Raw genomic sequence first — 20,295 nt, 5'->3', positions numbered from 1 at the left:
ATACATGGGTGAGTGTAATTACATATTTTCTAACTCCATCAGAGAAGAAGGCCTAAAAATAGCAACACTTCAGCAGCAATGATCACACCTAGAGAAATGTCTATTCTCAACAGATTATTTCTCCAAAGAAGAGACACAAATGGCTAAAAAAATATGAAAAGATGCTCAACCACTAATCACTAGAAAAATGCAAATCAAAACCACAATGAGATATAACCTTACAATTATTAGGATGGCTACTATCAAAAAAAAAATATCAAGTGTTGGCAAGAGTACAGAGAAATTAGAACTCTGCGCACTGCTGGTAGGAATGTAAAGTGGTACAGACACTGTGGAAAACAGTTTGAGGTTCCTCAAAAAGGTAAAAATAGAATTACCATATGATCCAGCAATCTCACTTCTGGGTATATATCCAGAAGAGTTGAAAGCAGGATCTCAAAGAGATATTTGCAAACCCATATTCATTGATGCATTTTTCATAATAGCCGAGAGGTAGAACCAAATGTCCATAAACAGATGAATGGATAAAGAAAATGTTATCTACATATGATAGAATATTACTCAGCCCTTAAAAAGAAGGAAATCCTGTCACATGCTACAATGTGAATAACCTTTAAGGACACTATGCTGAGTAAAGTAAGCCAGTCGCAAAAGTACAAACACTTTATGATTCTACTTATATTCATATACTCATATATTCTACTTATATGAGATTATCTAGAGTAGTCAAAATCATGGAAACAGAAAGAAGAATGGTGGTTTCCAGGGACTGGGGGGAAAGAAAAATGGGAAGTTGTTCAATGGGTACAGAGTTTCAGATATGCAAGATGAAAAAGTTCTAGAGATCTGTTATACAACAATGATTATAGTTAACACAATTGAACTGCACATTTAAAAACGATGAAGATGGTAAATTGTATAATATATCACATTTTTTATTTTGCGACAGAATCTCACTCTGTCACCCGGCTGGAGTGCAGTGCCACGATCTTGGCTTACTGCAACCTCCACCTCCTGGGTTCAAGAGATTCTCATGCCTCAGCCTCCAGAGTAGCTGGGATTACAGGTGCATGACACCACGGCCAGCTAATTTTTTGTACTTTTAGAAGAGACAGGGTTTTGCCATGTTGGCCAGGTTGGTCTTAAACTCCTGAACTCAAGTGATCCTCCTGCCTCAGCCTCCCAAAGTGCTAGGATTACAGGCGTGAGCCACTGCGCATGGCCATATATTATATGTTTATTATCATAATTTCTTTAAAAAGTATCAAACTCAAATGGATAAATATTATATAAAATACCTAACCAGTACTCTTCAAAAATAAATCTTTAAAGGTCATGAAAAATAAAACATTCAGAAACTGTCAAAGATTGGAGGAGACAGGAGACATGAAGACTAAAACACAATATGGTATTCAAAGACAAAGGACATCAGTGGGAATATTGGTGAAATCCAAATAAAGTCTGTGACTTAGTTAATAGTAAAAAAGCAAATACAGTTAACCCTTGAACAATACTGGTTTGAAATGTATGTTCAAAGTGCACGTGTTCACTTATACACAGATTTTCAATAAAATGTACACTGAGTGTGCCTGCCCCTCCTTCCTCTCCTTCCACTTCCTCTCTATCTTCTGCCTCTGCCACCTGAGATAGAAAGACCAAACCCTCCACCTCCTTCTCCTCCTCAACCCACTCAACATGAAGACAACAAAGACCTTTATGATGATTCACTTCCACTTAGTGAATAGTAGCTACATTTTCTCTTCCTTATGATTTTCTTAATAACATTATTTTCTCTAGCTTAGTTTATTGTAAGAATACAGTATAGAATAATATGCAAAATATAGCTTAATCAACTGTTTATGTTATTGGTAAGGCTTCCCAGTCAATAGTAGGTTATTAGTTAAGTTTTGGAGGAATCAAAGATTACACACAAATCTTTGACTGGGCCAGGGGTCAGTGCTCCTAATCCCCGAGTTGTTCAAGGGTCAACTGTAATTTCTTTTTTAACTTTCTTATTTTTTGGAGATAGGGTCTCACTTTATTGCCCAGGCTGGAGTGCAGTGGCACGAACATGGCTCACTGCAGCCTCGACCTCCCAGGATCAAGAGATCCTCCCACTTCAGTCTCTTAAGTAGCTGGGACTACACGTGTGTACCACCACCCCTGGCTAATATCTGTATTTTTTGCAGAGACAGGGTTTCACCCTGTTGCACAGGCTGATCTTGATCTCCTAAACTGAAGCAATCCACCAACTTCAGCCTCTTAAAGTGCTGGGATTATGGGTGTGAGCCACCATGCCCAGCCCTCAACTGTACCTTAAGGAGCAAAAAAAAAAAAAATTATTTGAAATTATGTGGTGATACAGCAATACAAACTAGCATTCTGAAAAAGAAACTCATTTAAAATTTTAAAATTAGGCGGGGCATGGTAGCTCAAGCCTGTAATCCCAGCACTTTGGGAGGCAGAGGTGGGCAGATCACTTGAGGTCAGGAGTTTGAGACCAACCTGGTCAGTATGATGAAAGCCGATCTCTACTAAAAATACAAAAATTAGCCAGGCATGGTGGCGCATGCCTGTAATCGCAGCTATTTGGGAGGCTGAGGCAGGAGAATTGCTTAAACCCAGGAGGCGGAGGTTGCAGGGAGTGGAGATCGCACCACTGCACTCCAGCCTGGGCAACACAGCGAGACTTTGTCTTGGGAAAAAAAAAAATTAAAACTTAAAACCCATTAATCTACGAGGTACCTCTAAGGCACACAATCACTGCTGAATACTAGGAAAGAATGAGTAGAAAAACAGATCTGTTATTCTAAAAGATCATTCAGAACATATTAAAAAGAGAAAGTAAATAATTCCCAAATCATAAATTTCTATGAAAGAACAGGCATTCTGGAATGTTGACAAGTAGATAAAAAGATTTAAATTCATTTAAAATGGTATTGGGGAGTTTTGCTTCCCCTCTGCTACAAGAACTGCCTTCCTGCTATAAAGAGCTAGAAAACCAGATGAAATTTATGAAATAACAGTTTTCACACAAAGGACAATATACATCACAGGACTGCGTTCCCTGAGAGAAAAATAACAAATAAACTAAGCTCTGCAACTGCTCCAGCTTACTGCCTACTGATGCTTTCAAAGTCACCATTCCAAGAGGGGAAACCAACAGAACCCAGCAGTCACACCAAGTTGAAGAGACTAAGATGAGAGTTAGGAGGCCAAGGCAGCTAGAATTTATGGGAGAGTATACTAGAAAGGCGGGAGCTGCACAGAGAACGCACTCTGAAGAGCTGCAGAGGGTCCCCTCAAGAACACAGCTAAGTAATGATTTGCGCATGAGTAAATTCAATCGCTACAAGTCCAGGGAAAGGATCACCCAAACAGACTAGGATGAACAATTCTCAGGGCTCACACAGAGATTGGAACAGTTCACATTCCTATGAGCCAGACTGGAGAGATCCTGTAATACAAGGGAATTTGGATAGAGTCCTCAAAAGGGTCAAGTCTTAGTACTAGGGATTAAGTAGCACCAGAGCACAAAATCGTATTAATCCATCATAAGAAGCCTCAAAACAATTAATCTGATACATAATTAACCAAATGCCATACTGAGGTCCAATACTCTTAAAGGAAAACAACAATATTTAGCATTTAACATAAAATCCACAATGTATGGAAACCATTAAAAATTATAAGACATGCAAAAAAGCAGAAAAATACATACCAAAATCAGGATAAAAGTCAGTAAATATAAACATACTCAGTAATGAGAGATGAAGTAGTATAAAAGGACCTTAAAATAAATGTTACAAATCTTTTAAAATTTTCTTAAAGAAAATTCTGCAGATTGGACACTGCAAAGAAAAGACCTTGAAGACAGCAATAAAAGTATCCAAATGAAGCACAAGAGAGAAAAAGACTGGAGAAGGAAATAACCAGAGCTTCAGCAGGATACTATCTAGGGAAGAACACGCATTTACAGTCAGGCATCGCTTAATGGTGGAGATACATTCTGAGAAATGGGTCCTTAGGCAATTTCATCATTGTGTGAACATTATAGAGTATATTTACACAAACCTAGATGGTACAGCCTACTACACACCTGGGCTATATGGTATAGCCTATTGCTTCTAGGCTAAACCTGTACAGCATGTTACTGTACTGAACACTGGAGACAAATGTAACACAATGGCAGGTATTGTATATCTAAATGTAGAAAAGGTACAGTGAAAATACAGTATAAAAGTGATATAGGATGCTTACCATGAGTGGAGCTTGCAGGCCTGGAAGGTGCTCTGGGTGAGTCAATGAGTGATGGTGAGTGAATGTGAGGGCCTAGGACATTACTGTACACTACTGTAGACTTTATGAACACTGTACATTCAGGATACACTAAAATTATTTTTTGGTATTTTTCTTCAATAACTTAGCCTTAGCTTACCATTACTTTCTACTTTATAAACTTTAATTTTAACTTATTGACTCTTTTGTAATAACACTTAGCTTAAAATACAAATACACTGTATAGCTGTACAAAAATATTTTTTCTTTATATCCTTATTCCATATGCTTTTTTTTATATCTTTAAAATGTGTGCTTTTTTTTAAACTTTTTTGTTAAAAACCAAGACATAAACACATACATTAACCCAGGCCTACACGGAGTCAGATCATCAATATCACTGTCTTCCACCTACATATTTTGTCCCACAGGAAGGTTTCTAGGAGCAATAACACACATGGAGCTGTCATCTCCTTTGATAACAATGCCTCCTTTTGGAACACGTCCTGAAGGAACTGCCTAAGGCTGTTTTACAGTTACTTCTTTTTTTGTAAGTAGAAAGAGTACACTCTAAAGTAACAATAAAAATTACAGTATAGGCTGGGCATGGAGACTCACGCCTGTAATCCCAGCACAAAGAGGCCAAGGCAAAAAGATCGCTTGAAGCCAGGAGTTCAAGACCAGCCTAGGCAACACAGGAAGTCCCCATTTAACATAAAATCCACAGTGTATATATTTTTTTAATTACTCAGGTGGGACGGGGTATGTGTGTAGTCCCAGCTATACTCAGGTGGCTGAGGCAGGAGGATTGCTTGAGCCCAGGAGCTCTAGGCTACAGTAAGCTATGAGCAGGCCACTGTACTCCAGCCTGGGCAACAGAGCAAGACTCTGTCTCAAAAAACAGACAAACAAAAATTAATTATAGTAAGTACATAAGCCAGTAACACAGTTGTTTATTTTCAATTATTACATACTGTACATAATTGTACATGCTATACTTTTATATGACTGGCAGCACAGGCTTGTTTACACTAGCATCACCGCAAACGTGAGTAATGCCTTGCACTACAATATCACCAGGTGGTAGAAAATTTTCACCTCCATTATAATCTTATGGGACCTCCATCATATATGCAGTCAGTCATTGATTAACATCATTATGCAGCACTTGTCTGTAATAGGCATCCCAGAAAGGGAATAAAGTAGAAGATTATCTTCAAAGTGCTAGAAGAATAACTGTTAACGTAGAATTCTACCCAGTGAAAATATCTTTCAAAATGAAGAAGTCATAAGCACATGAAAAGATGTCAATATTCTTAGCCATCAAGAAAACACCAATTAGCCAGGCCCAGTGGCTCATGCCTGTAATCCCAGCACTTTGGGAGGCCAAGGCAGGCGGATCACCTGAGGTCAGGAGTTTGAGACCAGCCTGGTCAACATGGTGAAACCCTGGCTCTACTAAAAATACAAAAATTACCCGGTGGTGGTGCACGCCTATAATCCCAGTTACTCAGGAGGCTGAGACAGAAGAATCACTTGAACCCGGGAGGTGGAGGCTGCAGTGAGCCAAGACTGTGCCACAGAACTCCAGCCTGGGCAATAGAGTGAGACTCTGTGTCCAAAAAAAAAACAGAAAAAACAATCAAAAACTTCGCAACTTGGCTATACTCAAAAAGATAACAACAAGTGTTGACAAGGATGTGGAATACTGGAACCCACATACACTGCTTGTGCACATATAAAATGCTGCAGCCACTTTGGAAAACAGTTTGGCAGTCCTCAATAGTTAAATATACAGTCACATATGACCCAGAAATTCTACTCCTAAATATATACCTAAGAGAAATAAAATCATATGTCGAAATAAAAATTTATGTATCCTAAGGCTGAAGCAGACAGAGTACAAATAACATATTGTACTGAAATATAAAATATGTTGTATAGAACTGAAATGTACTGTGGTGTCAGAAAGTAGAAAGCACTCAAAAAATAAAGAGGACATGTCAAAAGGAATATAAGTGAACATAAAGGCTCCTAATCACCAAAATAACAACAGTAATGGATTATAACCCAAAGAATAAGAATCTATACTGATATAAATAAATTATAATCAAATACATGAATGAATGGAAAACTCTTTTGTACAACAGGGTTTTACACAATAGAATTTCCATTGTTCCTTCTATAAACTATTTCTTCTAAATGTAGAAGACATAAGGGATATTTTTTAATCACGATTTGGCAAACACCACCATAATAACTATTTCAGTAAGAATCAATAATAGATGCCAAAATTAGGGGGCAAAAGCATGAGAAACAATATATGTACATAATTTCAAAGGACCTCCTACAAGATGCTTATTAATTGCAATGGGAAAAATAATAACCCTTTCAGTGAAGAAATCTGTCAGACAGCAACGAGCAATCAAAGTTAACATCACCAAAAATGGACAAATCAACATCATGTGCTTTCTAATACACTGTATTGAAAAGCATATATCACTTCTATGTTCAAAAGTACATAATTTGAAATTAATCATGAGGAAACACCAGACAAACCCCAAATGAGGGCTATACACAATAACTGGCCAGTACTCTTCAAAAGTGTCAAGGACATCAAATACAAAAAGAGACTGAGAATGTGTTCCAGGTTAAAGGAAACTAAGGAAACATCATACTATAATTATCAAGATTTTAACACTTAGGGGATGCGAGCAGAAGATAAATCGGAATTTTTAAAACTATTTTTGCAACTGTGAGATTTTTTAAGCATGAAATTATTTCAAAAGAAATTTTTTTTCCATATATTGTCCAGGCTAGAGTGTAGTGGCTATTCAGAGATCTCACTACCCATCAGGACAGGAGTTTTCATCTGCTCTGTTTCTGACCTGGACCAGTTCAGGTATATGCAACCTAGAGAATAATTTTCCTCCTGTGAGTTCCTCTGAGCAATCAAGAATGGAGCTTCTAAAAAACAAGTGAGCTAAGAATCAACTAGGAAGACTTCTAGGAACACATAGGCATCACACATTTTGTATTAGGAAAAATAGTGGACTGCAGTGGATTGATGATGGCCACACAGTTTTTGTCACTACTCCCATCAAGAGGTGGAGTCTATTTCCCCTCTCCCCATGTCTCTGGGCTGGTGTCATGACTTGCCTTGACCAAAAGATTTCTGTATAAGTGTGCTATGCCACTGCCACACTTCCATTCTCTCAAGAGCCAGACACCAGGATATAAGGAAGCTTGGTCTAGAGACCATTTAGAAAGAGAACAAGGCCAAGTATACGAGAAGTGCCCCAGACTTCCAGCCAACCCTGCTAAGGTCCCAGATCTGTTAAAATGGCCATCTTGGATCTTCCAGTCTCAACGAGCCACCAGCTGAATGCAGTCACATGAGCCAATAAAAATTGTTACTATTTTAAACGATGAACTTTTGGAATGGTTTGCTACACAACTATAGGTAACTAAACAATGGTGATAATTCTGTTGTGATTCTTTCTCTTTTTTTTAGCATTTTCTACAACTTTTTCCCTCAGCAATAGTAAATGGCTTTTACAGATGCTGTGACTGGTCTGTAGAAAAATGGGAGAAGGCAATTTGCAGGGACACCAAAATGTATTCCCAGAAGATCAGCTAAGCAAGACAGTTACTCTCCTGGGGTAGTTTGTGAGTGTTTGAACAGAGTATACTAGTTGTCCATAATATCCATTTCCCCTTCTTTCAGAGTAATCTTTTTTTTTTTTTTAAGACAGAGTCAGGTTGGAGTGCAGTGGTGCAATCTTGGCTTACTGCAACCTCTGCCTCCCAGGTTCAAGCCATTCTCCTGCCTCCACCTCCCGAGTAGCTGGGATTACAGGCGTGTGCCACCACACCCAGCTAATGTTTGTATTTTTAGTAGACATGGGGTTTCACCATGTTGGCCAGCCTGGTCTCAAACTCCTGACCTCAAGTGATCTGCTTGCCTCGGCCTCCCAAAGTGTTGGTATTACAGGCGTGAGCCACTGCGCCCAGGCAAGAATAACAGAATTTTTAACTGTACATGTGGCTGTCAAAGACTACATTTCCTTGCCTTCCTCGCAACTAAATTCTTGTGACTAAATTCTGGACAAAGGGATGTTGGCAGAAGTATGGTATGGCAGTTTACAGGAAAAAGGCTGCTAGTCAAGTTTGGCCCCTTGTCCCTTTGGATAACCAGCTGCCTGGAATTCACACCTTAGACCAGCAGCTGCCCACCTTTTTGGCACCAGGGACTGGACCATGAATTGGCTGATGGAAGCCAATTTTTCCACAGACCAAGAGTGTGGGAGATGGTTTCAGGATGAAACTGCCCCATTTCAGATCACCAGGCTTTAGTTCGATTCTCATAAGGAGCGTGCAACCTAGATCCCTTGCATGTGCAGTTCACAACAGGGTCCACGGTCCTCTGAGAATCCAATGCTGCTGCTGACCTGACCGGAGGTGGAGCTAAGGTGGGAATGCTCACTCGCCTGCCGCCCACCTCCTGCCATGCGGCCTGGTTCCTCACATGCCACGGATCGGTACCAGTCCCCAGCATGAGGTTCAGGGACGCTAGCCCTAGACCATGAGAATGACACCATACCCTAGGGATTGCCAAGCTGTGAAGTGAAAGGACCATGGGTTGCTGAGGACTTCATAAAGCAGGTCCACTATACCAATCTGTGACTGCAAAAGGTACATTTTTACATGAAAAAAAACACAAACACAACTGGTTACCTGGGGTTTTCTGATGTTCTTAATTGAATTTAATCCCATCTGATGCAGTACATAGCAACAAGAAGAGCTATCCCTCAAAGAAATAAAGAAGTTTGGAATACCGTATCAAAATGTACCTTCCCCCCAGTATTCTCTACTCCTCACAATGACAATAATACACTGGTCCAATAGGAGCTCATTTATAAAGGGTCACTGGGGTAAGAAAAAGCAGTACAGAACTACAAACCAAATCTCCATATTCTTTCTACGTCATTAAAAGAGGCCATTAAAACATGTCTCCTTGCCCGGCACCGTGGCTCACACCTGTAATTCCAGCAGGCGTGAGCCAACACACCGGGCAAGGAGACATGTTTTTTTGTTTTTTTTTCAGACTGAGTCTTGCTCTGTCGCCCAGGCTAGAGTGCAGTAGTGCAATCTCAGCTCACTGCAACCTCTGCCTCCCGGGTTCAAGCAATTCTCCTGCCTCAGCCTCCTGAGTAGCTGGGATTACAGGCGCATGCCATCACACCCAGCTAATTTTTGTATTTTTAGTAGAGATAGGGTTTCACCATGCTGGTCAGGCTGGTCTCAAACTTCTGACCTTGTGATCCACCTGCCTCAGCCTCCCAAAGTGCTGGGATTACAGGTGTGAACCACTGTGCCCAGCTGGAGACATGTTTTAATGTGAGACATGTTTTTGGAGGCTGAGGCAGGCAGATCGCTTGAGCTCAGGAGTTTGAAACCAGCCTGAGGGCAGCATGGTGAAACCCCATCTACAAAAAATACGAAAATTAACCAGGCACGGTGTTTTTTTGTGCCTGCAGTTCCAGCTATTCAGGAGGCTAAGGCGAGAGGACTGCTTGAGCCGGGGAGGTTGAGGCTGCAGTGAGCCATGATCATGCCACTGCACTCCAGCCTGGACAAGAGAATGAAATCTTGTTCAAAAAACAAAAACTAAAACATGTCTCTTTATCACTAAATCTACACCCAGCCGTCAAAGAGGAAATATGTATCCCATTAACAAATAATTACTAAATATCTACTATGTTCCTAACACCAGTCTAGGCACTAGAAATATACCAATAAGCAAGAACAAGACAATCCGTACCTTCACAGAACTTAAATTGTAATGGAGGGGAATGTCAAATAACTTATTAAATTAGATAATATATATAAAGCATTCAGAATAGTGACTGGCATATAGTAAATGTTCAATAAATATCTGATTCGCTATAAATATTACCTCTAAGTTTCTGGGTCATCAGCCTTATGCAGACTAAAAAGTAAGCCTTCCTATTCACCCAGCTAAAAACCAAGAGATTCTCTAGATGGTTTTGTACTGAATGTCCTTACTTTTGATCAGCAGGCCATCCTTTAGAGAACTGTCTCCCTCCCACAATCTTTATCTTGTAGACCTACACAGAAGCACACAGGTCCAGTCGGATTTCCTTACTCAGGAATTGGAATTACAGGAGAGACAGGAAATGAGAAACACCCAGAAGTCCAGGGATTCATATGGCTGAGCTCCACATGGACCTATTTCTGCCAGCACCACTTGGCTCCTATCCCTCTTGAGGCCTGGCTGTTCAGATCCTAATTCACTCATTCCAATAAACCTCTTTCTCTTGCTGAAAATAGCCAAAATTGTGTTGCTTACAAAGAATCCTACCTGATACAGTTGTGTGAAATAAGATCATTCTACAAAAAGTAGTGTTTACAACCAAATACAATTGCCAAAACTCATTAAACTGTACCTTTAAAATGAGTGAATTTTACTATTTGTGAAGTATACCTCAATGACACTGGGTGGGGAAAGCATTTTATTTAAAAGTGTAAACAGCACACTTATTCTGAATAATAAAATATTTTTAGGTTATTTCCATGTACATTAATTTCATTATGCTTTATGACTAAAAAGCTTATATGGTTATCCCTCCATAGCTGCAGGGAATTGGTTCTAATTCCAGCAGATCAAGTCCCTTATATACAATGGTGTAGTAAAATACCTAATGCAATGTAATTGATAGGTAAATAGTTGTTTACTATATTTTTTATTGTTGTATTGTCATTTTTTATTTAATTAAAAAAAAATTTTTTTTTGAGACAGAGTCTCACTCTGTCGCCCAGACTGGGGTGCAGTGGCGGGATCTTGGCTCACTGCAACCTCTGCCCCGCCGGGCTCAAGCTATTCTCCTGACCCAGCTTCCCGAGTATCTGGAATTACAGGCCCCTGCGCCCTGGCCGGGTTATTTTTTTTTTTTTTTTTTTTTTTTTTTAAGTAGAGAGGGGGTTTCACCATGTTGGTCGGGCCGGTTTCAAGCTCCTGACTTCAAGTGATCCAGCCACCTCGGCCTCCCAAAGCGCTGAGATTATAGGCATGAACCACCATGCCCAGCCAATTTTTTAAAAAATATTTTGATTTGAGATTTGTTGAATCCAAGGATGTGAAACCACAGATACAGAGGGTTGCCTATATGAACAGAAAACACTTAATATGGCCCATTTTAATACAGTCCCATTTAAAATCAAGTTGTAGTAACTGCAACAATTCTAGAATGAGAAGTATGTCAATATCTAAAAACTGTATCTTCCTTACTAGTGCAATAAAGCTCACAACATACATAATGATCATACCTTGCTTTCACGTTTATTGATAGCACCCTACAGTACTTTGATTAATTATTTGTTTTGCTTACATTTCGACTCTCTACTTAGTCTTACTCTGCAAGCAGACTGTATCACAGCGGGAAACCCCTTCAAAATGAAAACCTCTTCAAGCTCCACGAAAGACTGAAATCAGGACAGTCACACTTGCTCATGTTTTACATGACATGAATTTAAGACATGCCTCACTTGGTCACACCATGCTCTATTCATTGAGGAATCCCTATGACAGGGGCTCCTCGGAATACCTAAGAACGTGATTGTCCTACTTGCCACAAATCTAAAAGGCCACTCTTGATCTCACAAATCCACACTGAATATGTTACCTATTAGTACACCCTAATCACTTTTGAGATGTTTTATATTTTAAGGTTAGCGAAAGATTAAATAATGAAAAAGGAAGACTTGGGCCGGGCGCAGTGGCTCACGCCTGTAATCCCAGCACTTTGAGAAGCCAATGCAGGCAGATCACTTGAGGCCAGGAGTTCAAGATCAGCCTGGCCAACATGGTGAAACCCCGTCTCTACTAAAATTACAAAAATTAGCCGGGCGTGGTGGCACGTGCCTGTAATCCCAGCTACCCGGGAGGCCAAGGCAGGATAATTGCTGGAACCAGGGAGGCAGAGGCTGCAGTGAGCCGAGACCATGCCACTGCACTCCAACCTGGGCAACAGAGCAAGACTCCGTCTCAAAAAAAAAAAAAAAAAAAAGACTTTAAACACTTAAGTTGCATGTGTATAGATTTATGATAAACCCCATATATATTTACTATCACTTTCTTATTTGCAAATACTCAATTCACTGTAATTTTGAAAACATTACAGCCAGGCTCAGTGGCTCGTGCCTGTAATCCCAGCACTCTGGGAGGCTGAGGCTGGTGGATCATCTGAGGTTGGGTGTTCGAGACCAGACTGGCCAACATGGTGAAACCCTGTTTCTACTAAAAATACAAACATTAGCTGGGTGTGGCGGTGCGTGCCTGTAATCCCAGCTACTCAGGAAGCTGAGACAGGAGAATCACTTGAACCCGGGAGGCAGAGGTTGCAGTGAGTCAAGATCATGCCACTGGATTCCAGCCTGGGTGACAGATTGAGACTCTGTCTCAAAAAAAAAAAAAAGAAAAGAAAAGAAAACATTACAAAAACTCAAATTTCTGCTCTCAGAACTTTCAGATTTAGACACTTTATAACAGCAACCCTTTTACCTACCAAGTTCCACTATGAAATCTAAAACTGTCACCCCCTTCTCCATCAAGCTTTTAGTGGAGCTTTCAAATCGATTTCCTAAAGCATCCTACTGCACAGCCTCCGGTAGCCAGCCTAGGTAGGTACCACACATAGCCAACCAGCACTGAAATCAATAAAATACATCTAAACTAAAGCCTAATTTTGCAACATTAATAGTCCAGCTTCCTGGCCTCTTTTCTTCAACTTAAATTTTAATTACCTCACGGTTCCCATTTCTACAATAGGACCCAAAATATTTACAAAATGAAAATCAGAAAAGCCCCAACATTCACCTACCCAACATTTGGCAATCCAACAATACCAATTTTCAGTGAGGTTCCAAATCTTCCAATGATTGGGGGTGGTTTAATTCCGTCACCTCCCTTTTTAGGGGGCATCTGAAATACCAAAGCAAACATATGAACAAAACTTTTTACTATCCACATGCACCCAAAACACATTTCATCACATAAAACACATTACTGAATTAAGATTAAGAACAAAACATACTGTATATAGCGATCCAAAACTAACACAGAGCTAAATCCTTTTTTTAGCAAAAATTTTTAAAAAGTTCTGTAAACCTATCTGTTGTCAAAAAAGTCGCTATTGACAAGTCCCAGAAAGACTGATCTAAAATCAGTATTTGTTGGGCCAGGCACGGTGGCTCGGCCTGTAATCCCAGCACTTTGGGAGACCGAGGTGGACAGATTGCTTGAGACCGGCAGTCGAGACCAGCCTGGCCAACACGGAGAAACCTCGTCTCTACTAAAAAAAAAATACAAAAAATTAGCCGGCTGTGGGGGCGCGTGGCTGTAATTCCAGCTACTCGGGAGGCTGAAGCTAGAGAACTGCTTGAACCCGAGAGGCGGAGGTTGCACTGCGCGGAGATCACGCCCCTGGGCTCTGCATGAGCGACAAAGCGAGGCTCTGTCTCAAATAAATAGATAAATAAAATCTTTGTGGCACCAGGAATCAAAGATAAACTAAGAGTTTAGCTACCAATCTTCCATCCAGACTGCTCACAAAACACTTTATTTCTTAACCTGATATATGGTTATATGAATGAAAGCATTTGGAAGCACGTACATAGATGAGAGTCAAAGAAAATTCCATTCTGGAACCACCAGCAACCAAGTCACTCTTCACACAAAACCATTCCTCTATAATCTGGAATCTTATTTCTCCCATTCGCCCACAATCCCCATTTTCACATAGATGAACACCCACCAGATACTGGGGTCCTTCCACCAAGTCCCTGCCACCTTTGGCACTGAAGGTACGGCTCATCAGTCCTCATAAGCAACCTCCATAATCTACACTATGGTTACTATTTCTAATCGTAAATTAATGGACGGAACTTTTTATTTACAAGTAGAAACTTTCTCTGTCCCTTACTAGTTCTGTCTCCATATCATGCGTGCAGAATTAATCCCACTCTTGTACTGCAAAGTGAAATCACAAGGACCGCTAAGCTCACGTCTCAGAAGCTGGGAACTAAAACTGTCCCAGTATTCTGGCTGAGAGTTGTATCTCCTAGGACCACGCTGGGGCCATGCCCTTGTAGTAGTATTCCAGCCTCTGATCCCTGACCCAGAGGACCAGGAATTTCCCTTCTCAGCGTCCTGACACCTGTTCCTGGCCAACCCCCAGGCCTCCAAAGAACAGACACATGAACAGCGCCTGTCGGGTCCTCTGGCCTACGGAGGGGTGGCCGGCAGCCCACCCAAAGTGGGCCCCACCCCCATCCTCCTCTCCGGACAGGGCCACCGGGCGTCCCGGCCTCGGGAGAAGGCTTTCCCCACGGTTTTCCCGCGTGAGGTTAGGCCGATCTCCCGACTCGCGGCCTAGTCCGACAGCGCCTCATTCATCCACACACCCCCACGCCACTCGCTGCCCTGGCCCCATCTTGGCCACTGGGCCCGGGCCCCGCGCCAGCCTCAGGGCAATGAGCCCGGGCACCGAAGACCTGGCGGAGATCGCGCCCCCGGACTCCCTGAGGGCCTCACCGTGCTCGGCCTGGGCGATGACACGGGGTCCCAGCGGCAGCTAGAGAAAGGTCCTGCCGGCAGCCGGAGGCGGGGAGGAAGGAGGAGAGAACGCAGGTCCGGCCCATCCGCCCAGCGGCACGCACGACGGCGGCGGCAGCGGCGGAACGGGCGGGCCGGGCGCCGAACGGCACCTGCGCGCAGGCCATGGGCCCCGCCCCTCCCCGCTTTGCCCGCGCGCCCCGCCCATTGGCCCGACAGGCCGGGGAGGCGGGAGCAGGGCGGGAGGAACCCAGGGTGGGAGGAGCCTCGCGACTGACGCGAGGGCTGGAGAGGGGCAAGGCGCTGGCCAGTCTATTCCCGGGAGTTCCAGTCTTCCGCTTTAGCACGTGGGCTTCTCGGTTCTAGGTCTCCGCTTCCGCCCGGCTGCGCGGCCTGGGTTACCTGCTCACGTTCACTCGCGGGCCTGCAGCCCCGCGCTTCCCCAGCTGGACTGCGAAGCGCCTTGGGCCCTGACTTCCCTCCGGGAGATCCGGGGCGCCTGAAGTCAGGCAAACAGCCACACCAGCCCCGGGGACCGCGTGGCCGCTAGCCCATCTCCCTTTTCCTGTAACTTTATTCGCTCAGTCCGTGCGGAGATAAGCTGTTGACTAAACGTTCTTAAAGGAAAAGGGGCTAAGGGAAACTTTAGTCTAAGGATTTCTTCCTCGCCTTATAGTTAAAGCGTCGCGCACAGGTACTGGATCACAGAATGCGTTTAATTGAGCCAATTTCCTCCCTTTTCCTCTTGGTGGTTGAGAGCAGGGGCCTTTGAAATTGGGGGATTTCCAGTTTGGATTCCGCCACTCATTGTGTGACCCTAGACAAATTAACTTCGCTGTACTTCAGTTTCGTTCTGGATAAAATGAGGCTATTGAGACCACCTTATGAGGTTATTCGTGTGAGGATAAAATGAGACAATGCGTGTTGAGCTCGTAACAACAGAACCCAGCACATACAGAAAAGGCTTGTGAATAGTCTCTGTTGTTAATATTAGGATTTCATCACATCTCACCCACACCATGTCAACACCATGAGCGCCACTGGAAAAGGAATTCTTTCATTTAGGTCCTGGCCTTCAGATGCCATTCAGGTATTTGTTGTAATGAATATGATACCTGTCCAAAAATTGTGACATTAGAAGCTCCTTTTAAAGGGGTTAGTTGCTATTAATATTAAAGGATGTAAACTGGTTGCTATCCTCATGTTACAAGTGAGGGAACAATATCAGAAAGGTTGATTAATTTGGATGAAGTCACACAGCTAGCACATGGCAGCAGCATATTTCAAACCCCAGTCTAACTGAAAATCTGGCTGTGATCCCAGCACTTTGGGAGGCCAAGATAGGAGGACCAATTGAGCCTAGGAGTTGGAGAACAACCTGGACAACGTGGTGAGACCCCATCTCTACCAATAAAAACAAAAAAAAATTAGCTGGGAATGGTGGCACATACCTGTAGTCCCAGCTTCTGAGGAGGCTGAGGTGAGAGGACGGCTTGAGCCTCAGAGCTCAAGGCTGCAGTGAGCTATGATCACCTGTATCAGATGTTTTTCTCTCTCTACATTAAGGTGAGAGGTGAGAGCGTAATGAGCCTGAGAACTCTCCAGCCCAAGCAACAAAGCAAGACTCCATCTCATTAAAAAAAAAAAAAAAAAAAAAGCTCAAGAATCCCAGAGAGCCCTCTCTGCCCAGCAACCAGCCACTCCAATACTGATTGAAGATGTTCCCCAGTCATGGAGTACTAGAATCATCTTCAACGTATCACTGTCTTCTGGCCAAATCTAGCTACTTCTTCAATATCAGTATCTCTCAGATCTATCCATTTCCTTAAATTTACACTATCAAGTTCTTAATCACTTGTTTCTCTATAACTACATCTTTCTTACCTGCACTTTTAACCACCTTTAAAGTGCCTTGCCAAAACAGGTTACACAAATCTCAGGCAGAATTCAGGAGTGGCCAGCTGCTGCTGCCAACGCTTGCCTGATAATACGACTCCATTTCCAACTCATCGTCACTGGGGGTAAATTTGTATTCACGAGAAAGATCTGATTGGCCCAGTTCCCATGAAGTCCCAGGTCCCATCAGCCATGGCTAGGTGGATAAGGGTCACATAGTCAAAACAGCTGTATGAGTGACCTCGCCCTACCTACCAACGAAACACATAGTTCTCAGAAAAGATCCTAGTGGGTATCTACTATTCTACAATGCTAAAGGAAGACTCAGTGAAACAAACAGGATATTATAGTTAACACTGGCCAGGCATGGTGGCTCACGCCTGTAATCCCAGCACTTTGAGAGGCTAAGGTGGGCGGATCACCTGAGGTCAGGAGTTCGAGACCAGCCTGACCAACATGGAGAAACCCCGTCTCTACTAAAAATACAAAATTAGCCAGGCGTGGTGGCGGATACCACCTTCCCAGCTACTCGGGAAGGCTGAGACAGGAGAATCGCTTGAACCTACGAGGCAGAGGTTGCGGTGAACTGAGATTGCGCCATTGCACTCCAGCCTGGGCAACAAGAACAAAACTCTGTCTTAAGAAAAACAAAAAACAAACAAACAAAAATGGTTAACACTAATGCCAAGCCTTAAAAAAGGGCCTTTAAACAGAGGAAAGTATGTTCTTGAGCCTTTGCATGAAGGGAAGTCTATTTAGTACCCATTGGGCTCAATGATTAAGTTAAACCTAGAGGAAAGAATTAGATGTAGTCTAGAATGAAAATTGAGCAAAAGATTTCGGTCAGAGGGGGAATGAGAATAGACCATCAGGTCAGGTCAATAGAAGGTTGCTACTATGGAAAGATCAATGGAATGAAAAAAAGTAGACAGAGCCTATGTTTTCACTCTTTGCTATCATTAGCCTCTCTGGATTTTTCTTTCCTTCCCAGGCCAGCCAATGACCAGGAATCAAGTGAGTTGACCTAAGGTCACAAAGGAACTAGAGAATGGTTTGGGGTCAGTAATTTATCCCCAAATACAGAGTAGCTCCGCTGGAAATTCAAAGGTTTATTGATCCTGTACAGAAAGCTAAGCAACAGGAGGCAGAAAGAGTACACAAAGAGAGAAGATGAGAAGGAAAAGAGGAAAATAGCAGCAACATGTTCACCATGTGCTAGCAAGGCCTGACTATACCTGTTGGCCAGCCCTGTCCACATCTGTGAGGGGCATAACAGAAAACAGAATAAGAGTAATAACTACACTAAAAGGGAAGTTGAGTCCTGATAATAACTTTAGGAGAGGAAGGGGACAAGTTGCACAAAAATAATTACCCTATATAGGTAGTTAACTTAAATTGCATTTTTATCTATTACCTGTATCAGATGTTTTTCTCGGTCTACACTAATCTTACTATCATATCCAGAATTCAGACAAAGGACTGGGATAGTCCCATATGCTTAGAATATCCTACTCTGAACATTTTTGTTATTGTCATTTATATAAAATTATGTTCTTGAACACCTACTCCATCCCAGGCATTGCTGTAGGCCTTAGAGTAGTGAAGAATAAGATAAATATGATCGGCTGGGCATGGTGGCTCAGGCCTGTAATCCCAGCACTTTGGAAGTCTGAGGTGGGTGGATCACAAGATCAGGAGATCGAGACCATCCTGGCTAACACGGGAAACCCGTCTCCTCAACTACAAATTACAAATTACTGTATGGGTGGTGGGCACCTGATAGTCCCAAGCTACCCGGGATGCTGCAGGCAGGAGAATGGCGTGAACAGGGAGGGCGCGAGCTTGCAGTGAGCCAGATTGCTGCCACTGCACTCCACGCCTGGCGTGACAGAGCGAGACTCCGTTTCAAAAACAAAACAAAACAAAACACAACTAATATAGGTATATATATACACTATATATATCTATACTTATATATATATTTGTATAGTATGTGCTATATATATACAATAGTTTGTGTACTATGTATGTATATATACACACCATATCCTTGCCTGAAGAGCTAGCATCTGAGCTGGAGCAAACAATAGGTGAACTACGATAAAGCTAATTATATAATAAAACAGCTGGTAATAATACATAGAAGGATACCTAAATACGTAACTACAGTTATGCAAGTTTAAATAAACCCATCTTGGTTTTCACTTAATTTACTTTCACAACTTCTGCATATTATGTACAGGCAGTGCCTAATCATCATCCCCTTCCTTTTTCCCATCACAGCAATAGCAGACCTTGTTGAGGCATCAGCAAGAAACAGATTTTCCATTTCTTTCTTCTCTTTTTTTTCTTTTCTTTACTTTTCTTTCTTTTTTTTTTTTTTTTTTTTTTTTTTTTTTTTTTTTTAGACAGGGTCTTGCTCTGTTGCCCAGGCTGGAGTGCAGTGGCCAGATCACAGCTCACTGCAGTCTCGACCTCCTGGACTCAAGCGATCCTCCTATCTCAGCCTCCCAGGTAGCTGGGACTACAGGTGTGCACCACCATGCCAGGCCAATTTTTTTGTATTTTTTGTAGAGGCAAGGTTTTGCCATGGTGCCCAGGCTAGTCTCGAACTCCTAGAGTCAAACAAGCCACCCTCCTAAGCCTCCCAAAGTGCTGGGATTACAGACATGAGCCACCGTGCCCAGCCCAGATTTTCCATTGTCATTCTTACACTTGACAGAGTCTATTTTTTGAGTTATTGAAATTGGACTATAAGTTACCGGTGAAGTAAAACACAAGTAATCAATTGCTTCTATTCTAGAATTGCTCACAGTATTTGAAAGAATGCTGATTAAAAGAGTCATGTATCCTAGAAACTGCTGGAGTTTTGTTTTGTAATATCTATTGTAATTCATGAATAAAAATTTAGGAATTGTTTTGTTCTCGTTGTTAAGATACAATGTCTCCCTATGTTGCCCAGGCTGGAATGGAGTAGTTGTTCACAGAAGTGCAGTGGCTATTCACCAAGGGCTGTTCATAGCACACTGCAGCCTTGACCTCCTGGGCTTAAGAGATCCTTCCACCTCAGCCTCCCAAGTAGCTGGGACTACAGGTGCATACCACCACACCCAGCTAATTTATTTTTCTTTGGTAGAGACAGGGTCTCAGAATGTTGCTCAGTCTAGATTCGAAGTCCTAGGTTCAAGCAATCCTCCCTCCTCAACATCCAGAAGTGCTGGAATTACAGGCATGAGCCACCATGACCAGCCTCAATTTAGGAATTCTTAAAAGAAAACTATACATATTATTTTCTCAGAGGCAACATAAAAAGACATATCCTAATCCAGAAAAGTAAATATATTATCATTGTATTAGCTAGCTAATACTTTGAGACACAAATTACAGAAGTTTTGATTCAATGAAAATGTATCATATATAACAGAAAGTACAGAGTGGGAGAACAAGGCTGATAGAGTCAATAGCTCAACACTATTTTCAAGGAG

The 20,295-nt window shown here is 42.2% G+C and overlaps 1 protein-coding gene across 1 annotated transcript in view; it reads right to left on the bottom strand.

Moving 5' to 3' along the window:
- The window catches only part of OLA1 (Obg like ATPase 1), a 183,275-nt gene extending 168,141 nt beyond the window's left edge, over positions 1-15,134 (bottom strand). Inside the window, exons 1-2 of the mRNA XM_017856972.1 lie at positions 14,894-15,134; positions 13,182-13,282 (exon numbers count right to left, since the gene is read on the bottom strand). Coding sequence (XP_017712461.1) covers positions 13,182-13,282 — 101 coding nt within the window. The 5' untranslated portion in view covers positions 14,894-15,134. The remainder of the gene's footprint in view (positions 1-13,181; positions 13,283-14,893) is intronic.
- Between the last annotated feature and the right edge of the window lie 5,161 nt (positions 15,135-20,295).

Source organism: Rhinopithecus bieti, unplaced genomic scaffold (genome assembly GCF_001698545.2).
Source record: "Rhinopithecus bieti isolate Rb0 unplaced genomic scaffold, ASM169854v2 scaffold_43749, whole genome shotgun sequence".
Taxonomy (NCBI): Eukaryota; Metazoa; Chordata; class Mammalia; order Primates; family Cercopithecidae; genus Rhinopithecus; species Rhinopithecus bieti.
Note: the sequence above shows the minus strand (reverse complement) of the source record. Positions and strands in the feature narration are given on the sequence as shown.